This window comes from Heloderma suspectum, chromosome 2 (genome assembly GCF_057233095.1).
Source record: "Heloderma suspectum isolate Gila_16-S chromosome 2, 16-S_ref, whole genome shotgun sequence".
Lineage (NCBI taxonomy): Eukaryota > Metazoa > Chordata > Lepidosauria > Squamata > Helodermatidae > Heloderma > Heloderma suspectum.
Genome location: NC_139459.1, coordinates 143,287,999 through 143,310,292, shown reverse-complemented (window position 1 = coordinate 143,310,292; position 22,294 = coordinate 143,287,999). Strand labels below are relative to the sequence as shown.

Genomic DNA, 22,294 nt, shown 5'->3' with positions numbered 1-22,294 from the left:
CAGAGAGAGAATAAGCCCATATTTTTGCTGGGGCTCTATGAATTGATCTTCTTGACATCATTAATTCTGAATAGGAGTGTGAATTTAAGCTACAAATTCAGAGCCCTTGGGAGCAATATACAAAACAGATTGAGCTTTCCTCCCTGAAACAGTAGCTGGTAATAAAAATACTTGGAAGCTCCATCAAATAGTGAAGGGGTGGGGGCAGAAGGGAATAATTTTTTGTGAGGGGAGTGATTTCTAATGCCTCTGTCCATCTTCTCCAGTGCCCACCTCTGAAGGGCAAGGTGCAGAAGATCTTGACTTGGAAGTGGGGACAACCTCCACTACCCACACCAGTGCCACGGCCAGCTGATGCTGACCCAAATGCACCTTCTCCTAAGCCCCTGGAAGGAAGACCTGAGCGACAGTTCTTTGTCAAATGGCAAGGCATGTCCTACTGGCACTGCTCCTGGGTGTCTGAACTACAGGTAAGCAGAGGGGGGTCTGACCGAGTCAGAGCAAAGACGCTTGCTAAGCCTGCATCAAGATGGTGTGTAACTGTATCTGTTTGTGCTGCAGCTGGAGCTGCATTGCCAGGTAATGTTTCGCAATTACCAACGTAAAAATGATATGGATGAGCCTCCTTCAGGAGACTTTGGGGGGGAAGAAGAGAAAAGCCGCAAACGCAAGAACAAAGATCCCAAGTTTGCAGAGATGGAGGAGCGTTTTTACCGTTACGGGATCAAGCCAGAGTGGATGATGATCCATCGGATTCTTAACCACAGGTAAGGAAAGAAAAGAGATTGCCTGGAAAACAAAGCTAGCAAAATGCCTTCCCAGAATGTGGACTTGATGTTCCTTTTTGGAAGATGGCAAAGGAAGGACCCCTCTGGACCCCCTTGGGGAGCTGATTCTTGTGGTTTGATCTAAGTTTACACAGATGGTCGGGGTGGGGTGGGGTGGCGGCTCTAAACTGTGTTCCTATCATAGCACCTTCTGATGCAGTTGAAGCAAAAAATGCACATGTGCTTTCTGTGGTTCCATTCATTAATTGGAAAGAGCAGGAATAAGGGACCCAGTTCCGTGTTCTGTTTCTATAGGTAGACTTGCTTAGATCTGTCTCTGTTCTTCCTCCAGTGTGGATAAGAAGGGGAATGTTCACTACCTTATTAAATGGAGGGATCTACCATATGATCAGGCTTCTTGGGAGAATGAGGAGGCAGAGGTGCAGGATTATGATATCTACAAGCAGGCATACTGGAACCACAGGTAAGAGCATGACTTTAATTCTTCATTGAACAGTTGAAAGAGAAGGGGAAAGTCCAGTTGGCCCCTACTGATTGGTAATGTGAATGAGGCATAGATATCCTGCTTTCTTTCTGAAAGGAGTGGGACTCTCGTACCAGCCTTCTGACTATTGCTCTGGAAAGGAATCTTGTTTCCCCATCTACCCGCTGTTGTCGTTCAGAGACTATTCAACTTGTGTGGCTCTTTTCTTGCCCAGGGAGTTGATGAGGGGTGAAGAAGGAAGACCTGGCAAAAAGATAAAGAAGGTGAAGCTGCGGAAACTAGAGAGGCCCCCAGAAACACCAACAGTAGATGTGAGTTAATGGCTTCAGAAGTGGGGAGGCAAGAAAGGGGAGAGGGCATAGTAACTCTGCAGTCAGGGTGGAAGAGAACACTTTCTACATGTTCTGTAGCTGAATGAGAATGTGTATCTATAGGAAAAGGAAGTACTGAACCAAGCACACCTCACTCTTTCTGCCTGAGCTAAGATTGTGCTCCGCTGCTACTTTGTACTATGAAAACTTGTTCAGGGTCATGTTTCCACACAAAGCATAGAAATTACAAGGGCTTATCATGGTGGTCAAAAGGCACTGGAGAAATATAGTTTTAGCATAGCAAGATTGGGCTGTGGAGGAAAGTGGGAGCAATGTTCCCTCTGAAAATTATTTGGGAGACTTTTCCTGGGGTTGGAGGAGGGGAAAATGCAGGTGCAGAGCCTAATTCACTAACCTTGTGTAAAGGGGAATTTACTGCTGTACAAGGGAGAAGTAACCTTTGCCAGAACAGGAGATCTCATCTGCTAAGCTCTCAGCCTCTACCAGCAGTCCACTAGATACTGTACAGAACCCAGAATTTGCACAGCTCCTGCCTAATGAAATTGCTCTGACTCTTCTCCCAGCTGCAGTTTATCTTGTTCGTCATATATAGCACTAATTTCTTTATGGCTGTACCTTTTGTTCATGTCCCCATCATAATGCTTCCCTGATTTATCTCTGTCCCATTCTTACCAAACACATTTCACAAGCAGGGGACATAGGCGTATTTAAATAAAACACACTGTACTTCTGTGTGGTTTGATGTACTCGGCACCTGTTCGTGCATCAGTACGCACATAGGATCTGTGCAGAAATTAGGTGTTCAATTTCTTTTCTACTTTTTTGCAGCCTACAGTGAAGTATGATAGACAGCCTGATTACTTGGATGTGACTGGAGGAACCCTGCATCCTTATCAGCTGGAGGGCCTGAACTGGCTGCGTTTCTCCTGGGCTCAAGGCACAGATACCATCCTGGCTGATGAAATGGGTCTGGGAAAGACTGTGCAGACAGCTGTATTTCTGTACTCCCTTTACAAAGAGGTGAGGTTCCAGTAGGCCTTGAAGTGTACCCATATAACATTCCAGAAGTCTGTTTCCTGCTGTCTTACATCAAGGGGTTTATCTGACCATAGGGACACTCTAAAGGACCTTTCTTGGTGAGCGCTCCATTATCCACCATCATCAACTGGGAGAGAGAATTTGAAATGTGGGCCCCTGACATGTATGTGGTGACTTATGTTGGGGACAAAGACAGCCGGGCCATCATCCGTGAGAATGAATTTTCCTTTGAAGACAATGCTATACGTGGGGGAAAGAAGGCCTCCAGGATGAAGGTATGACTTGAGAATGTTGCAAGATCCTGAGTTGGTCCTAGAGTTTTTCCAGTGAATGATGTAAAATTAAGTGTTTGGGGATTCTAGTTCTGGCCTGGGACCTCTCACCTTTTCTTCAGTTATGTTCCATGAAAGACTAACGTGCCCCCTCCCATCCTTACAGAAAGAGGCATCTGTGAAATTCCATGTGTTGCTCACTTCCTATGAGTTGATCACTATTGATATGGCTATTCTGGGCTCCATTGATTGGGCCTGCCTTATAGTGGATGAAGCACATAGACTAAAGAATAATCAGTCCAAGGTAGGGACAGATAGTTTCACATCTGTTACTTCTGTGATCTTATGGTGTCTTATACATCAGCTTGCAGACGCTTCTCTAGATTAGGCATTTCTCTTTTTCTTCCTGAGCTGTCATTGTTAACAATGTGTGTATGTATGGGCACATGCATGCCAGTTTAGACTTTGGCAACTATGTTAACACACTGTATTAATTTTAGTCACATGTTTGTGGCTGGATGACTGGCCAGATGGGCGATTAAGAAATTTAATAAATAAGGTAAATAAAATGTTTGTTTTCTGTGTGTTTGGAACGAGCTGATACTAATGCATATTCCTTAATGTTATTGGTTGATTGTAGCTTTACATAAGCCAAGAATTTGCATGAAGAGTGGAGACAAGATGAGGGGTCTGAATTGATCTCTCTTCTATTCTTTCTTTCCCACACTCCCTTCAGTTTTTCCGGGTGCTGAATGGCTACTCTCTTCAGCACAAGCTGCTGCTCACAGGGACCCCTCTGCAGAACAATCTGGAGGAATTGTTCCACCTCCTTAACTTCTTGACACCAGAAAGATTTCAGTAAGTGCTACAGTGTGCACATCAGCACAGCTTGCCTCTTGGCTTATAATTCCCAGGTTTCTTTTTCCCCCTTTCTCCCTGAGTGTCTATCTGAATTCCTTCATAGCAATCTGGAGGGCTTCCTGGAGGAGTTTGCAGACATCGCCAAGGAGGATCAGATCAAAAAACTTCATGATATGCTGGGCCCGCACATGCTGAGGCGCCTGAAGGCCGATGTCTTCAAGAACATGCCTTCTAAGACAGAGCTTATTGTCAGAGTGGAACTAAGCCCAATGCAGAAGTGAGTATGGAAGGATGGTCCACTTCCTTTTTGACTGAACCTAGTACCCTTTTGTTGAATATCCTGAAGCTAATAAGGTTGAGCCTAGCACATCCCTCCAATGTTGTTGGGATGTTGATTTAGAATTACATTTTTATATTCTCAGTTTCCTGTTGTCAGTCTCTCTCTTCTTGCATAAAATAAATTTTTACTGGTTGTCCTACCTGGAGCCTTAGTGGGTGGAGGATGCAGGGAGAGCTGTGCCTCAGTCTGTAATTCTGAGGTAAATGCTAAGTGTCTGCAGCAGGCAGGACCTATATGAAAAGGTCAGCAGTGTGAATGTGTTAATATTTTTACAGGAAGTACTACAAATATATCCTGACAAGGAACTTTGAGGCGCTGAATGCTCGGGGTGGTGGCAACCAAGTTTCTCTGCTCAATGTGGTTATGGATCTGAAAAAATGCTGCAACCACCCATATCTCTTCCCTGTAGCTGCTATGGTAGGTTCCTGTTCTCCCAGAACCTTGTTTGAAAACACACACGTGTGCACATGCAGCCCCCGCCCCCCAGAGTTTGAAACTTTTCAAGTTAACAGGTCTTCTGTTTTTCACTGTGTTTCCTCTTTCATGGAGCATTTGGGGTTTTCCTGCAGATAAAGTTACAGGAATTGGGCATCTGCAAAAAGTAGTGAGAACTACCAGAGCAGCATAGGCAATTTTAAATGGAATTGAAACAATACATAAGGCTACTGGAGCACCAACTGGATAAGCAAAGCTATCTGATATTTGTGAATAATAATCTAGCCAAGACCAATAATTTGAAGAATACCTTCTCTTTTCTCCCCAACCCCCTTTTTCCCCTTTTTACATCCAGGAAGCACCAAAGATGCCCAATGGGATGTATGATGGCAGTACTCTGATCCGGGCCTCTGGGAAGCTGCTTCTGCTCCAGAAGATGTTGAAGAATCTCAAGGAGGGGGGCCATAGGGTGCTGATTTTCTCTCAGGTAACCAAGAGGAGCAGTATCTTCCTCAGACTAGGAAGCTGTCAGTATGGGGGAAGCTGTCCTTATGGTGATGGATTAGCTGAATGCATGTTGTGCATCTTCACTCCAGTAAATTTCTTTGCCCTTTTTTAGATGACTAAGATGTTGGACCTGTTGGAAGACTTTCTGGAACATGAAGGATACAAGTATGAGAGAATTGATGGTGGAATCACAGGAAATATGCGCCAGGAAGCCATAGATCGCTTCAATGGTATGGATATGTTGGAGTATGTCACACATTCAGTTTCCCTTGGCATGAACTAGTGCTCTTCTCTCCACCCACCCCTTTATAGTATCGATTACCCTTTATAGTAGCCTTAGTCCACTTGGAGAACCCTATGAAAATGAAGGACTAGGTATTTCAAGCCAGAAACATCTCATAGTGTCTTGTCTCGTCTCTCTAGCTCCCGGTGCCCCGCAGTTCTGTTTTCTACTTTCTACCAGAGCTGGGGGCCTTGGCATCAACCTTGCCACTGCGGACACTGTGATAATCTATGACTCTGACTGGAATCCACACAATGACATCCAGGTGAGTTTGAGTCCAGATGAGCAAGATAAAAATCTCCAAGATAAATAGAATCTCAAACGACAATAGCCCATTCAGGCATTCAGTTTCTGTGTACAGTCAGTGTGTGATGAGAGGTAGCGCTCAGGCCCCACCCCCTCCTGGCATGTTTCCATCACCCTGTACTTGTGGAGGGCAAATGGTCTGAGCAGGAGAGCCTCCTGTATCCATGGAGGCTCTCCACACAATCCAGGACCCTGATTTTCCAGCATCCTGTAGGCTGGCCACACAGATACAGGAGGCTCTCCTGTTCAACCGTTGCCCTCTTGAATAGGGCTAATGTGTTGAGGGAGAATAGAAGATGAGACAGATGTAAACATGGGAAGGCTAGGAAACAGAAGAATCCAAAGTCAGGGAGGAGAATGTAATGAGTTGCAGAAGACTTTTTTTCACTCTTTCCCGCCTTGTCTGTCAGGCCTTCAGCCGTGCTCACCGAATTGGGCAAAACAAGAAGGTGATGATTTATCGCTTTGTCACACGCGCCTCTGTGGAAGAGCGAATCACACAAGTGGCTAAGAAGAAAATGATGCTGACCCATCTGGTTGTGAGGCCAGGGTTGGGCTCCAAGACTGGTTCTATGTCAAAACAGGAACTGGATGACATCCTCAAGTTTGGTACTGAAGAACTTTTCAAAGATGAAGCTACTGAAGGTGGTAAGAATCTACGTAATGTGACACAAAGTGAGTGAACCACTTTTCCTTTGGCTGTTGTTTTTGCTTTGCCCCCTCTTAGCTACCCAGCAGCTCATTAGTTACAGCAAGTCTGTGCTCTCTTCTAGGTGATAACAAGGAAGGTGAGGATAGCAGTGTCATCCATTATGATGATAAGGCAATTGAACGTCTGTTGGACCGGAACCAGGATGAGACAGAGGATGCTGAGCTTCAGGGCATGAATGAGTACCTCAGTTCCTTCAAGGTGGCCCAGTATGTGGTGCGTGAAGAGGAAATGGGGGTAAGTGTGAATTGCCTGCCTCAGCTCTTGTGTTCCTTCGTGCAAAGGACCTCCAGAGCAGGAATTAAGGCTATTTACTAGGGAGTGAGATTGTGCCGTTCTTAATTTTTGATGTTTCTGTGGCAGGAGGAAGAGGAAGTTGAACGGGAGATTATCAAACAAGAAGAGTCGGTAGATCCGGACTATTGGGAAAAGCTGCTTCGTCACCATTATGAGCAGCAGCAGGAAGACCTGGCCAGGAATCTGGGGAAGGGCAAGCGCATCCGCAAGCAGGTCAACTACAATGATGGTTCACAGGAGGACAGAGGTAGTTGTGTGTGTTGAAGAAGTGGGAGTGAAGTGGTTTGAAGGGAGTGGCCTTTTTCAGGCAACTTACTTGAGCATTTTGTCTTTCCAGACTGGCAAGATGACCAGTCAGATAATCAATCTGATTACTCTGTGGCCTCTGAGGAAGGCGATGAAGATTTTGATGAGAGGTCAGAAGGTAGGTTATGATGAAGCTTTGTGCACTTCACTCATTCTGAGAAAGCCTGATGGCTAGAGGAAACACTGAGAGCCAGTGTGGTGTAGCGATTAGAGTGTTGTTATGTTATGTGAACTACTTATATACCACTTGATATCATAAGCTCTCTAAGCGGTTTACATAACCACTTGGATTAAGAGTGGTGAAGTCCAGGTTCAGATCCTTAGATGTGAAGGTCACTGGGTGATCTTGGGCCTAACTATACCAGGTGGCCCAAAAGTAGATATACAGTTGTTCGGAATGTTGATGGGAGGAGGAGAGAATGAGTGAGTAGAAGATGTGTGGGTGGAGTCAGAATGACAGTTGGGAAGAGTGCGTGACAGGGAGTGACAGTTAAATCAGTTAAGTTTAGAGAGTGAGGGGAGTGAGGCCCTTAAGTAGGTATACAATTGTTTAGTTTTTTAGTTTTTTTACTGATATTGTGAATGATGGCAGTGAACTTGAGTCAAGAACAAAGAAAGTGGATTCTAAAGCAGTACTGGAAGACTGAAAATGTCGAGCGGGTGCGCACAGCATGGCAAGAAGCATCTGACACTCCTCCACCAACACGTCTGACAATTTATTGTCTTAGAGATAAATTTGAAGCTACAGGTGCAGTGGCTAATGCACTGAAATCTGGACGTCCTAGGACGTCTATGACAGAGGAAAATGAGATGAGAGTCACTCTGACATTTGTGAACAGTCCGAAAAAGTCCACACGACATGCATCTAAGCAGCTATCCATACCTAGAATGTCCTTGCAACGCTTAATGCATAAATTTAAATTGAAGCCGTACCATCCAAGACTGTTACATGGTCTTCTGGAGGACAACCCAGACTGCCGGTTGCAATTCTGTGAGATGATGCGTAACCAAATCTCTAACAAACCAGACCTTCTTGATAAGATCATCTGGTCAGATGAGGCTTCTTTCAAGTTGTCAGGCCACATGAACAGGCATAACTGTGTGTATTGGGCAGGTGAAAATCCTCATTTGACTATCACATCTCAACTGAACCAGCCAGCCGTCACAGTGTGGGGTGCACTGTCCAGCGAAGGTGTTGTAGGACCGGTTTTCTTCTATACAACTGTGGAGAGTAACAATTACCTAAACATGTTATGCAACGTGGTAGTGCCACAACTCAGAACCAGGGCTAACTTCGCCGAACTGCTCTTCCAACAAGATGGGGCACCTCCTCATTATGCTTTTGCAGTAAGGGACTATCTTGACAACACCTTCCCACAGCATTGGATAGGACAACGTGGCAGCATTGAATGGCCGCCACGTTCACCCGACTTAACACCAATGGACTTCTTTTTGTGGGGGCGTAGTAAAGAATAAGGTTTTTGAGAGGAATCCCCAGACAGTGGACGAATTAAGAGTTACTCTCGGAAGCATTTATGAACATTGATATGGACCGGAATTTGTGTCGTACTGTGTGTCACAGTGTTCTGGACAGGTTTGAGGAATGTTGCAATGTTGATGGAATATATTTTGAGCACTTACGAGATTAAACAGTGTTAAATGTAAATGTAATAAACAATGCAATAAAATGCAAATAAACTATACTGTATAGCTACTTTTGGGCCACTCTGTATATCTCAGCCTAACCTACTTCAGAGGCTTGTTGTGAGGATAAAAGGTGGGGTGGTGGGGGTGGTATGTACACTCTCTTGAGTTCCTTGGAGGAAAGGCAGGGTATAAATTGAGTGAATAAAAGGATGGAAGCTTTTCATATGCTTTTTCCTCTGTGTATCTGATTTTCCATCTGATTTTGATATTTCCCTGTGTTTAACTGTGCTGCTCCTACCCCCATTTTTGTCTTGCCAGCTGCTCGCCGACCTAGCCGCAAAGGCCTAAGGAATGACAAAGACAAACCCCTCCCCCCACTTCTTGCCCGTGTGGGAGGCAACATTGAGGTAATTGTGTGCTGCCCTGAAGGATTTCATACTGAAGGGTAGCATAGAAATTTCCTAAATAAAATTAATCCTCTGTGGTGCAAGGTTGAATCTAAGGTTTTTCTCCCCTGGTCCCGGCTTTCCCTTTTCAGGTTCTGGGCTTCAATGCTCGCCAGCGAAAGGCCTTCCTTAATGCCATCATGCGCTATGGGATGCCCCCTCAGGATGCCTTTACTACCCAGTGGCTGGTGCGGGACCTCCGTGGAAAGTCAGAAAAGGAATTCAAGTGAGTCCACAAGGATGGAGGAGGAAACCCAGGAAAAAAGGAGGTGTGGAATGATGGCAACAGACTGTGCTGAGCCATGTGTGGCAGTAGGGAGGAGTAGTGGTAGAATTTAACAAGCAGAGCCTGAAGAGAAGGCCATGGTAGCCAGACCAGTCTGAGCAGAATAACGGATCCTGCTGCTCAAGAGCTTTCACACAAGATTCCTTTGGCTCTTGCTGGGGAATAGCCTTGATTGTGACGGTGAGGCTGGTACATACTGGGAAGGGGTAGTGAACTTGCTTGAAGTTGGCGTTAAGGGCTCTCTCCCTTCCCTTCCACAGAGCCTATGTCTCTCTCTTCATGCGTCACTTGTGTGAGCCAGGAGCAGATGGTGCAGAAACGTTTGCGGATGGGGTCCCACGTGAGGGTCTGTCCCGACAGCATGTTCTCACTCGAATAGGGGTCATGTCTCTCATACGAAAGAAGGTGGGTACTAAAAAAATTTCCTATCTATCTTGTAGGGGTAAGGAAGTCTTTAGACTGTTCTGAGCTCTTCATACGCATGCAGTAAACTGGTGATTCATTTTTCTTCCAGCTTCTCTTTAGAGTCCAGAAACTTAAAGAGATGTTTCATTGGTTCTGATTTTGAAGGATTAAAAGAGCCCTCGCTATTTTATGTCATCTTAGGTGCAAGAGTTTGAACATGTGAATGGTCGCTGGAGTATGCCAGAGCTAGCAGAGATAGAGGAGAACAAGAAGCTTTTGCAGCCCAGCTCACCTTCCCCCAAAACCCCAACACCCTCTACACCTGGAGATACGCAGCCCAATACGCCTGCCCCTGTTCCTCCACTTGGTGAGAGCCTTGAGTTTGTTTCTGTCTCAGAGAGCCCGTCCAGCCTTCAATTCCTGCTCCTCTTGCCAAAGCTGTGGTAGAGGGCTTGGAGTGGACGTAGATCAAACTGTCTCTTAAATTAGGAGGGCTTCTTGGAGTGTTGAGCTGCCCTCAAAGGCGCAAGAGGACATCCATATGGGATATTTGTGTGGGAGAGGAGGGTATCAGTGTCTTTGGAGCTCAGAGATTAGGTATGGAGAAACCCCAGTCTCCTGAGAGAGTTCAAGAAGAGTTTACTGATGCCCTGCCCCCCTGTGCCAATTATAGAGGAGGGAGTGAAAGTGGAAGAGGGCGCTTGTACCAAGGATCAAGGGGAGCCCACAGAACCTGAGAAGGAGCCCAGCCCCGCTGCTGCTGCTGCTGCTGCTGCAGCTGCAGCATCATCAGAAAATGAAGTCCCAGTTGAGGTGAGTGTCAAGTACTGTTACGAATACTATTTCCTTCTCCTAATCTTCTAACATTCTGCTGATGCTGGAGGTTCTTCAGTTTTCAAATGTTGATCTCTCCTGGTCATATTGTCTCCCTTGTCTTTGTAGGAGAAAATATGGCTATTAACATCTGATTTAAAATATAAAACTCCATAAAGCAGTCAATAATGTGCAGTGATGAACACTATTCTTGTGACTGGACTTCATGTGAAATTTGCCCATGCGGGGTTGGTTTTCGTTTCTTACACTGTTAACACTTTTTTCTTTTCCCCACCCTTCCCCCCTTAGCAGGGTCCCCCTCCAACAGAGACTCACTCACAGGAGACTAAATCCCCTGTGAATGCTGTGGAAACTGAAGAGAAGAAACCAGATGAACCAGAAGTGAAAGAGGAGCCAATGGAAACAGAAAGTAAAGGTATGAATGTAGCTCATAGATGTGTGCTGCACTCTGGAGATGTATGGAAACTCCAGCGCGTGGGGCCTGTTCGTGTCAGTGTAAATAGGAACTCACGGGAGTGTCGAGATCAACCTGGTTTATTGGTATTAAATTAGCTACTGATCACAGAACTAGATACCCAGTTTTTAAAACGTTTTTCTCCTACAGCTGATATAGAGAAGGTGGAAGAGAAGACGCCTGCAGAGCCACCCACAGAGCCCCCAACAATCAACCTAGATGAGAAGGGTAAGTATATTAGGGTATGGCTGGTATGCTAGAATGGTCTTTGGTATAGATGTAGTCACCCTGGAGATCAAGGTCTGATCAGCCTCCAGTGACCTCTTTCTCCCTCTTTGCAGAAGAGAAGAAAGAAGATGAAAAGAAAGATGTAGTGATGCTGCAGAATGGGGAAACACCTAAAGACCCTACCGATGATCGACACAAGAAGGCCATGAAGCAACGATTCATGTTTAACATTGCAGATGGAGGCTTCACTGGTATTTACTGGCTAAGAGTGTAGCCTGAGACATGTGGTCTGTTCAGCTGTGAGAAAGATTTTCTGACATAATTTCCTCCTTTGCAGAGTTGCACTCCCTGTGGCAAAATGAAGAGCGAGCGGCCACCGTGACCAAGAAGACCTATGAAATCTGGCACCGGCGCCATGACTACTGGCTCCTGGCAGGAATCATTAAGTATCCTTTCTCTAGAGCCTTCGGGGCTGGCCTAGCCCTAGATTTTTAAGGTGGCCCCATGCAATGGGTTTCAGTGGGCCCTGCAGTGCCTTTGCCTGTATGTATACCCACTGTGCCTGCTTGTTTCTTCATATTCTACCCTTACTCCAAGAAGCATAGAGTGCAGTACATAAGCTTACTTCATTCTTGCAGCAATTTTTACAAGGTTACACAATGTGGTTGTTGGGTTTGAACCCAAGTCTTTCTGCATCTAAATTCAACACTCGTAATATAAATGAATTCTGCACTCTGCAGTCAATGCATACTGTTGTATACTACTGTATGTGTATGCACTCCGTTTTTGCATGAATGTACTGTTGTGCCTTTGCTTGTTGGCTTCTGGTGGATTTTTATATGCCCCACTTTACTCTCCTGCAGTTGTTCCTTTACCTGTGTCCTCATCAACTATTGTGACAGTTTTTTCAGCTCTGTCTAGCGTACCCCACTCACCCACTGTAAAGCTCCATCCATGCAGGGAAGCTATGCTCCAGCAAATTTTTCATCAGTATTTTGGTGGGAGGGGAAGCTGACCTAGGGAAGTGAGCAGCCATGGACAGTATTAAGCCCTGCTTTGTGGATCTGGGGCGGTGGGACCTGACTTAGGGCCTGGTACGTGACTTGCATCTTTGAAAGAGATACCTGTTTTGAGGGTGCAATTAAGGGTATATGCTGGCAGGGTATTCTTTCTTTTGCTGTATGAAAAGAACACTATCTCAGTACCATACCTCTAAGTAGAGTCCTGATATCACCACGGAGACTCTTAAGGATAGATGTTGCCAGCAATGCCAGTTGCTGGAACAGTGCATTTCCCAAGTTATTTCTTCTGAGCTTGGTCAATTTCAGCCATGGTTATGCTCGATGGCAAGATATCCAGAATGATCCTCGTTACGCCATCCTCAATGAACCTTTCAAGGGTGAAATGAACAGGGGCAACTTCCTGGAAATAAAGAACAAATTCTTAGCCAGAAGGTTTAAGGTGAGAACCTTTCGTTGGAATGTAAGCTCTTGGTGGCAAGCTACTGAAGTGCTTGGGCTTCCTCCAGTGGCAAAGTACCTTATTGTTCTTCTCTAGACTTCTGATAAATCAAGAGCAGAATACTCGGTAGAACATGTGAAGGTTGTGAGAAAGTGAATCGAGATTTTCATCCATTCTTCTTACGGAGAATTGTGCTAGCGCACCTAACCAATGCTTGTTTGTTTTAAACTTTGCAAAAAGCCTGAGTAACCTTATCCCATCCAGCTGGTAGGATTGGAGTTGGGAGTCCCATAGATTCCAGGAACACAATGGTCATTCTCGGAGTCCAAATAGCCTTTGAGCCCAAAGTATCTCCAAGCAGGATTGTGTGTGTTCTGTTCCCTTCAAGAAGTTCAGGGGCAAGGTGGAGATGTCATGGGGTGAAACTGCTGCCTTTTGATCTCCTTGCCACCTATGCAGTGACTCGCATTGGCACTTCTCAGTGTGGAATATCAGCTACTAAGACATGATTATCCTTTGATAGCAAGAATGGAGTGTGCCTTCTGTATGAAGCCAGTTTGGGCCAATATGAGGCAGAATAAGTTGTGCCAGTCCTTCCATGTAGCTTGTGATAAACATTTTGTGGTGGTATGTAGTTTGAGGGAGCTGGAGCATTTTTTAAAAAGAACAACTGAATGTGGGTTTGAATGTGCCACATAGCAAGGCTTCTCCCATACATCAGGAACATCCCAGTTTCCAGAATGGAGTGTTTAGAAATCTTGAGTCGCTCTGGCATCCTGGGAACAAGAACTAAAATTACCAGATGAGGGGAGTATTTCTGTTTTGGCAACAGTATCAGCCTTCCCAGTACTACATAACAAACAGTATACATAGACTCAGAGGAAGCTGAGTCGCCCAAGTGAGAAAAGGCCTCTGCTAGGTTGGAAAAAGACCTTTAGTGCAGCAGTTTGAAGAGATAAACTCAGGCTCTTGAGCTTAAACTCTCTCTTGCAGCTGCTAGAACAGGCACTGGTGATCGAAGAGCAGCTGCGAAGAGCTGCCTACCTGAACATGTCTGAAGATCCATCCCATCCCTCTATGGCCCTGAACACCCGTTTTGCTGAGGTGGAGTGCCTAGCTGAGAGCCACCAGCATCTATCCAAGGAGTCCATGGCTGGGAACAAACCAGCTAATGCAGTACTTCACAAAGGTGAGAAGTCAGCAGGAGATCACTCTTGAGTGAGGGCAGATTTGTATTTTGTGCCACTGGCCCCTTCCCCCCATCCCCAATCCCACGTGCATTCCCCCGTGTCCTTTTTCCCCTCAAGGAGAGGAAAGCAGCTAGTATTAGGGGGGAGCCCCTCCTTCAGTCCAGGAAGGCAGACTCCAACTTTAGCATGAGGAAACGAGGCCTTATTTCCTTGCTCCCCAAATGACATTTGCATTAGCTGTGTGAGGCAGACTTCAGCAGGACTTAGTAGTCTTGCAAATATGTAAAGCAACACCTGCCCCCAAGACTAAACTTAGTCATAAGAAGCACACAGAGCAGAAGTTGAGATGAGTTTTGCTGAGTTTTGCTATCAGGTTAGCCCCTGATCAAATCTACCCTGGCACTGAATCTGAAGGGGAATTCTTCCCTCTAGCCTCTGCCAGCAGGTCTGGCCTTAGAGTGCATTTGGGCTGCTTCCAACACAAAGGTGCTTCCCCCAGTGCAACCAAATACTGCTGCAGTATTTTTCTTACCAGACTTCTCTCCTCCACATTCCTTACCTGAAGGGAGCTGGCATAGCCTTCCTTCAGTGAAAGGGCACAAATTGCTGAGGAGATACAAAAAGCCCAGGCAACATCCCAAGGACATCCCTAGTGCAGGGACTGTTCTTGGGGAAGATGGGTCTAGAGCCTGAAGTGACCACCATTACTCCGTTTGGGGGAGGGAGCAAGGGGCCCTGACTTTCTTCTTCTCTCTTCCCCTCCTGCAAGGGCAGATGAGGGAGAGAGCATCCATCCTCCACCATTTATGCAGTGGATTATTTATTTATTTAAAATATTTCTTGGCCACCTTTCAGGGCAGGAGCCCTCCCAAGGTGGTGTACAACAGTAACACACAATAAAAACAATATAGTAGTAAAAACACAGTAAAAAACAGCAACTGTAGCAAATACTCTTTAAAAAAAAAAAAGTTTGGTAACTTGGATTAAGGTAATTTGAGTATCTTTTAAAAGGCAACAAGAAATGCTCTCCTGAGTTACAGTAGGTTTGAGGAGGAGGAGGAATCCCTTCTCTGTGGTAGAAGTGAAAGTCTTCATTTTTCGCACAACCACTCCAGGAGCAGAAGTTGGGGAGAAGCTTTCCAGGCTTCACTTCCTCTCCGCCGCACACAGATGTAGACATAAGAGGTGTGGTGGATCCTGGGAGCAGTGCTGCTCTAGATCATGCTCTTGTCATTGCCTAAGGGACTGGCAGTGGCACCATTTATAGGACCCTTGTCATCTCTTACCTGGGGGATCTGCTAACTACCAGCTATCAAAAACACCATACAAGACCAGACTGTTCCAAAGTTGACACCACAATGGCTACCTTCACGTCAAAGGCATCACTCTTATCTGAAGCTGAGAAGTTATTGATAAACCAGCTGAACCACAGTTACAAAGCTACCCTACCCAGAAGGTTGGACTCCTCATCGATGGCTCTAAGAGCATCTTCTGCATAGTCCATTCTCACCGGAGGTGCTGTCACGTGAGTCAGTGATAAACTTAAACAAGGATGGCATGGATGAAGAAACAAGTGTGTGTGTGCATGTGTCTACATAACCATCCTTGCTAACACATGCTTAGACACCATACAGCTGGATATCAGATCAATGGCTTCCAAAATGACTGCCTGGAGGAATCTGTTGCTACGCAACTAGGTTGCAGATACCAGGATTAAGCCAAACCTAGCTAGTGTTTCCTTCTTGGATTGCAAGCTGTTCAGGGGCCCTCTGGAGACTGTCTTTAGTAGAAAGGCACTTCATACTTCACAAAGAAACTCTTCTACCAAACCACCATGTTCATTTTTATTTCTTAAAGGCACTTTAAGCCCATATGTCAACAAAAGCAGAAATAAGAAATCCAAGCCTAGCTGCTTCTCAGAATTCTGGAAAGAAGTCCAAACACCATACTATATGGTGCACTCTCTCCCTCCCCTTCCTGCAAGATTCATGAGGGGAAGGGTCCTATTGCACTCATGCCCTACTTGTGGACTTCCACAGGCAGCTGGTTGGCTGTTGTGAGCAGAATGCTGGTCTTTGATCTGATCCAGCATGGATCAGACATTCTTAACATTGTTATTCTGGTTGGAAGCTGCTTGAAGAGATTTGTGGATATCTGGAAAAACATCACCAATGGGTAATGGAATTAGTTTCCAGAAGTTATGCCATGGAATTCACCAGAATTCTGAGACACAGATTTTTCTTGTTTCCCATATCCAACAGTCCCTCCAAATATCACTGGAACTCCAAAGTGATCCTTCACTTGCTGGAAAAGGAGGTCATCAAACCAGTTCCTGTCCTAGAAATGGGAAATAAAGTTTTCTAATGTTCCCAAAGAAACCAGTGAAACACTGGCTATCCTGGATCAAAAGCATGGGAACCGGTTCCTGGTCAAGTGTAACTTCCATGTGCAGACACTAATTTGACCTTTTCTTGTCTGAGACAATGTAGCCTCACTCAGTCTCATCTTGGCCTGCCTTCACATCCAGATCAGGAGGAGGCATTGCAGATACTTTTGTTTTTGGACCAATAATACCGGTTCTATACCAATCCTTTTAGTTGCCGGGGTCTTCACTAAGATCCTGCTGGTCTTGAGGCAGGAGGGTTGATCTGTTCGTTTCGTTTTGTCTGGGACGATGCCAAGGAGCTGTGGCAGCTACCATCTCCACACTGCAAAGGTGTAGATTTCTAGTCAATGAAATTAAACACTCACTGGATTCATCTGTTTTCCCACTCGGAAGCAAAAGTCTCTGTAGATTGGGTTTCTCCCCCAATAGACAAACTTCTGTAAGCATTCTAGCAATGCTAGTCTGCTACTGTCCCAGGTCCATTTCCAGTGCCTGCCAAGTGTCTGGAATGATTTCATATCTCTTCTTCCCCACTCCCTGGCAAGATTTCACTACAGACCTTCCCACGGGGCTTGCAGATGCAGGCTGACAGCTGAGTAACCCAAAGATTCCAGTTCCAGGAAATAAGAATTGGTGTCTCAGGTGCCCATTAAGGAGCCACAGAACAGGATGTGCCTGGCCAATGCTGGTCTCAATGGCCCAGGGGACTTGGCTAGACATAGAAAGGGACTTCTTGGAGGTAAGGGTAATCAGAACTGAATCCCTAAACCCATGGATCTTTACCACAGTGACAGCCAGTTTTAGGAACTCAACACTGGATCTTGTCACCACTTGCAACAATAAAAAGCTATCCTGATTTGATGCAACACTTCACAGGGGAAGAGCAGAAATAATCGACACAATCAAATCTTGACTGTGTTCCTTCTGCTTTTTCTCTGAAAGTCTGTCTAGAAGATTCATCAGCAGTGGACAGAAGTAATCCTCCATGGCTCAAAGTGGCTGAGGTGCCCATGGTGCTTGCACATAGCATGTTTGTTAGTAACCAATCTCTTGCCCTTTTCCAGAAGCTTGCCCTCCCGCTGCAAGGTCTTATCATTCATCAAACGCCAAAGATGCTGCAGTTCAGATATTTCAGGGGAGTGATCGGGATAAGTTTTGACCGCTAGTCTGCGGCACTGCCTGAAAAGTCTTCATTGGCTGGTGCCAGAACACTAAGAACTTGCTGTTGGCTAGAGATGGAGGTCCTGGGGTTTCTCCAGGATGGTTTGTGGGCTGGACTCAAACCAAACATTCTGCTTAGGCAAATCTCTGCTCTAGCCAGCATTCTGGAGGATTCAGCGTCTACCTCTTCAGCTACTCACCTGAGAGCAACTTTCCTATTCATCTGTAGGATGGTATACTGGATTTCCCACTTGGAGCTTAAATGTTGCCTTGAGGGCTTTAGCTAGACCTCTGTTTGAACCTTCCAGAGGCCACCTTTCTCAAGGTTTGGATTGTGAACACTGTTTCTAATGGCTCGCACATCAAATATCAAGAGTTGGGGCTGTGCCTGCTATGTATCTTCCACCAGGACAAAATGCTCCTCAGGCTGGACTAGCCTTTCATTCCCCTCTACCTTGCATAGGGTCCAGGAGCTCACTCTCCTATCCTTTTCCATGGCCCATCACGGCACATACAAGACACCTGCAGGGCTTGGAGTATTCCATAGACATCCTGGCCATTAGGCAGCAGAGTTTTGTCTCTCTGTCAAGAAACTTCACAGGGCAAGAAAATGCCTATAACTTTCTGGCAAAGTGTCCGCCTAGTCAATATTTCTAGCAGCTTGCAGGGGTCTTATGTTTTTTGCACATTCTGTAAGGGTGTTGCAACTTCAGTATCCTTCTGGGAGAGCCGTCCCCTCCCCTAAGATGACAGACGCAAAATAGCCACATGCGCTTCAGTGCATAACTTCACCAGGCACTGTGAAATTCTTTTTACTTGAGCTGAGAGAGTTTTTGAATGACGCCTTCATGTATGGCTGCAAAACCCCTTGGAAGTGGCACCATGTGGTGGTTGCCTACTTCCCAGCATGTACCACTTTTAACCTGCTAATGCTAGCTGCCCTCCTCCCCACAAAGGAAGAAAGAAGGAAATTCTGGACTTGCCTGTGAATTTCTGTTCTCAAGGAAAGGAGGGCAGCTACGCCCCATCTTACATAGTGCCATTCCATCCTATGGCTTCTAATGTAATGCAATGTTTTAGGAGAGAACTGCTTTTTGGAGAGCTGGTGCCTCCACTCATGTCTCTCCACATCTGTAATGGTTCTCTGCAGCTGGTTGCAGCTGTTGGTTATACTTATGATTTGGGCGTGGGAGCATTCTCCACTTCAGTGTTAGGGTAGTAGCCCCTCCTTCTCCAGTTCAAAATTGGAGTTTGCCTTCCTGGCCCCAGACCTTTCCAAAGACTAGCTGCCCTCCCTCCCTTAAGGAGAACAAATTCACAGGTAAGTCCAGAATGTCCTTTTTTCTTCCAGTGCTGAAGCAGCTGGAGGAGTTGCTGAGTGACATGAAGGCTGATGTGACGCGGCTGCCTGCCACAATTGCCCGCATTCCTCCAGTGGCTGTGCGTCTCCAGATGTCGGAGCGCAACATCCTCAGCCGCTTGGCAAACCGTAGCAGTGAGCCTCCACCACCACCACCACCCCAGCAGGTAAGCATCTAGGCCTGCCGTTTTTCCCTCTCCACCCTAACCCTGGCCATGAACTGGAGGGAGGGGGCCCATGGCGACTGCCCCAGCTGGGTGGGTTCTGCATAGAGTACACTGTACTAAGTTTCTGTCTCTTTCCCTTTACCTCTGTATAGGTGACTCAGCAGCAGTGAAATGCCTGTCCAGTGCTGCCAACCCAGTGATTCAGCTAAAGTGACATATACCCACGTTTATATGAATTGCAACCCCCCTCTCCCTCTGCCTGGCACTCCTGATCTGATTATGTCCTCTCCATATGGGGGATATGGCTGGAGAGAGGAGGAAGTGCAATCTTCCATAAGCTGCCAGTTGCACTTGGATTGCACTTGAGTGAGAGGGGACATTGGATGGACTTTGTACATAGTGACTGGAGGCTGCAGCTCCACATCTGTTACACAGACCTGGCTGCAATGCTCACCACCTTGGCTCACACTTCCTTGATTTTAATTTTATTTTGAGTTTGTTTACCAAGACGAGTGCAAGCAAAAGTCAGGACAGACACAGCTACCTCCATCAAGATCCTTTTAATACAAAAACTGACTGGACTTGTCCTCTGAAACAGCTGGAAAAAAGACAAAAAAATCTTGATAAAGTTGAAAATAAAGGTTTCCTTGTATTTTATTTGGCTCTGTCAATATTTGGGGGTTGCACAATTTCATATGCTGTCTGGCCTAGCAGAGAACCTACCTGTACAAGCAGCAGACATGCTTTGTTTTCATTATGAGTTGAGGAGATCCCAGACTGGTCTGGGCAATTACAGATGACATGCTAGCTTGACTGGAGCTGAGAGTGGGTTTCAAAAGGTCAAATATATTTGATTTTCCATAAAAAGTTGCATTGTATGTGTCATAATGTGCATGTAAGACAATGCGAAACTATGGAAGCAGCATGTACTGAGCACGCATACATTGGATTGCAAGCTCAGCTTTTGTCTTGCTCCACTCATCCTAGCCCAAGGAAGTGGAAATCAAAAGTTCCCATTCGGCCCTTTTCTAAGTTCTCCCTAGTCAGACTTCCAAATTGGCCAAGTTAAGTCTGCAAGTCTATACCTGTTTAGACAGAGAAAAGGCTTACAACTCTAAGCATCCCGCAACCAGCATGGCTGCCTGGGGTATGCTAGGAGTTATAAGCCTTTTCTCTGTCTAAACTGGCATAGGATTGCACCCCTAGTATATGTGCCTAATTGCTTTTTGTAGTGATTTGCTCTCAGAGTAGTAGTATCAGTGTGAGATCATGGAATCTCATTTTCCATGTGTGTACTGTTGGCTTGGGGGGGGGGGGTGTTAGAATGATAGCACTTAATGTGTTTTTAAAACCTAGCCTTGGTGCTAAGAGAACATAGTGTTTTCTTTTGGAAGCAATTTTCTTAATTGGGTTCTTCATCTTATTTTAATAGGAATCTCTTTACAACATAAAGTACATGTTCTTAGTATCCTTTGCCAACTGCTAGAGAAGTGTTTCCGCTATACAAAAATTGGAGTAGTTATATAAGCAGGAAACAACGTCTTACAGGTTTAAAATGGTAATGTGAAGGCAGAGCTCATGCTGCTCATTAATTTTGATTAATGTGTCAAAAACAGCATGGACCTGTTTTTGACACATTAATCAAGGTAGAACACAGTAGTAATGAAATTGAGCCAAGTATTCATATTCAAATGGACCATTTAAGCTGATTTTCTAATATTTCTAGACATGTTACTGTACTGAGATATATTGGCAGTGACATCTTCTGTACCTGAGCTCGTGCAGATTAACATTGTATTAATGTTTGGGAATATGTACCATTGAAATCATTGAGGCTCTGCTTTCCAAGTAACCATAGATAGGGTTATGCTGCACAAATGATGTTCATACTACCAAAACGTTAGGCAGTGGCTCACTGCTTTGTCACCTGTACAGACACAAGGGCTGCCATGGTGTACAAATCCAAAATGAACCAGCAACGTGTGAAGGAGAAACGCTGAAAACGGAATCTAAACGCAGACTCTTGCATTTGTGCCTCTGCATAAGCTACGATCAGCGCAGCTCTCCCCCTACAGTTTAACATCCTGTCCAGCAGGGAAGCATTTCCCTCTCTGTGCAGCGACCAGGTATGGCATGCCAGTAAACGACGGAGAAGGGAGACCTAATGCAGTGCGGCCTTTTATTAAGATTTGGGCCCAGTCGGAATAGATACAGGAGCTGGAAACCACTCCTGAGAATTCGCAGTACGCCAGACCTGCTGCCTGCTTCTTGTTGTTCAGTCGTGTCCGACTCTTCGTGACCCCGTGGACCACAGCACGCCAGGCCTTCCTGTCCTGCGCTCTCTCCCGGAGCGTGCCCAAGCCCATATTCATTGCATCGGTGATGCTGTCTAGCCATCTCATCCTCTGCCGTCCCCTTCTCCTTTTGCCTTCAATCTTTCCCAGCGTCAGGGTCTTTTCCAGGGAGTTTTCTCTTCGCGTTAGGAGGCCAAAATATTAAAGAAAAATTCCTTCACACAGAGAGAACTGCTAAACTACATTGCCTGTGGAGGAGCTGTGGGGGGGGGGGGGATGTGCGGAAGTGCCTGATCTCTTTCGGGTGATTGGTTGCGGAAGAGGTTGGCCGCTCAGCGAGGAACTCCATGGAGACACAGAGATAAGAAAATTGAAGAGGGATATAGCATAAACTCGTTTTTTTCCTTTCAATTCTCTCTGACGGAAGTAAGAGCAACCCTTTGAAATCAATACAGCAATCCAGCATTTGACCGTCTCTGTGCTTGAGAGACAGCACGCCATCCAGAAAAAAAATGTAGCAAGAACGTCAGTTCCTGCAATGTTTCACTCGGAACGTACTTCGTGTCAAAAGTTTATTTAGGCTGCAATGCTGAACTCCGTGGGACTTGCTTTGGGGTAGATGTGCATAGGAGTGCACTGTTGCTCAGATGTAGACATTCTGCGAGTAAGTCAATGAAGCACAAGGCTGCGGCGGACAGATTAGAGCAGGCCGCTCTGATACTGCAGATTAGAGGCTGGTTGGGGTTACCAACGCAAAATACGGAACCCCCCTCAGCTTGTAGCAAAGCTCAATCTACTTAAAATCTCCTCAGATCCGCTTCCAGCCCCAATCCAGCGCGAAGTGGCATGCGGAAAGCCTCGTGTTCCATCGCCTTGTATACAAACACACTGAACGTTTACAGGCGTAAAAGCTTTGCGACGACGCTCCCATGAAATTAGACCCGAGGTGTTTTTTGAAAACCACAGACTCCTTGCTTCGCTGCTGCCTTTTCTTTAGCGGACACGTCGGTGCCCAGT

General features: G+C 45.8%; 1 protein-coding gene, 1 non-coding gene and 1 pseudogene across 6 annotated transcripts in view; all 3 read left to right on the top strand.

Annotated features, from left to right (window-relative positions):
- The window catches only part of CHD4 (chromodomain helicase DNA binding protein 4), a 28,757-nt gene extending 9,117 nt beyond the window's left edge, over positions 1-19,640 (top strand). For 3 of the 4 annotated variants that reach the window (XM_084835154.1, XM_084835153.1, XM_084835152.1), the window contains exons 11-40: positions 267-470; positions 562-767; positions 1,120-1,251; positions 1,487-1,583; positions 2,433-2,624; positions 2,717-2,917; positions 3,081-3,218; positions 3,651-3,772; positions 3,879-4,052; positions 4,391-4,532; positions 4,906-5,037; positions 5,170-5,287; positions 5,481-5,605; positions 6,057-6,321; positions 6,420-6,592; positions 6,719-6,899; positions 6,990-7,076; positions 8,924-9,012; positions 9,144-9,277; positions 9,598-9,742; positions 9,944-10,109; positions 10,416-10,555; positions 10,868-10,991; positions 11,181-11,258; positions 11,372-11,509; positions 11,596-11,704; positions 12,587-12,719; positions 13,713-13,908; positions 18,808-18,983; positions 19,136-19,640. In XM_084835154.1, coding sequence (XP_084691280.1) covers positions 267-470; positions 562-767; positions 1,120-1,251; positions 1,487-1,583; positions 2,433-2,624; positions 2,717-2,917; positions 3,081-3,218; positions 3,651-3,772; positions 3,879-4,052; positions 4,391-4,532; positions 4,906-5,037; positions 5,170-5,287; positions 5,481-5,605; positions 6,057-6,321; positions 6,420-6,592; positions 6,719-6,899; positions 6,990-7,076; positions 8,924-9,012; positions 9,144-9,277; positions 9,598-9,742; positions 9,944-10,109; positions 10,416-10,555; positions 10,868-10,991; positions 11,181-11,258; positions 11,372-11,509; positions 11,596-11,704; positions 12,587-12,719; positions 13,713-13,908; positions 18,808-18,983; positions 19,136-19,153 — 4,335 coding nt within the window. In that variant the 3' untranslated portion in view covers positions 19,154-19,640. Of the gene's footprint in view, positions 1-266; positions 471-561; positions 768-1,119; positions 1,252-1,486; positions 1,584-2,432; positions 2,625-2,716; positions 2,918-3,080; positions 3,219-3,650; positions 3,773-3,878; positions 4,053-4,390; positions 4,533-4,905; positions 5,038-5,169; positions 5,288-5,480; positions 5,606-6,056; positions 6,322-6,419; positions 6,593-6,718; positions 6,900-6,989; positions 7,077-8,923; positions 9,013-9,143; positions 9,278-9,597; positions 9,743-9,943; positions 10,110-10,415; positions 10,556-10,864; positions 10,992-11,180; positions 11,259-11,371; positions 11,510-11,595; positions 11,705-12,586; positions 12,720-13,712; positions 13,909-18,807; positions 18,984-19,135 lie in introns of all 4 variants that reach the window. The other variant, XM_084835150.1, reaches the window with a different exon arrangement.
- Positions 1-22,294, top strand: part of LOC146352896 (protein CFDP2 pseudogene) — a 1,048,348-nt pseudogene that overhangs the window by 465,077 nt on the left and 560,977 nt on the right. The gene's annotated exons all lie outside the window — the stretch shown is intronic.
- Positions 10,145-10,280, top strand: LOC146352913 (small Cajal body-specific RNA 11). The gene has a single exon (XR_014788717.1).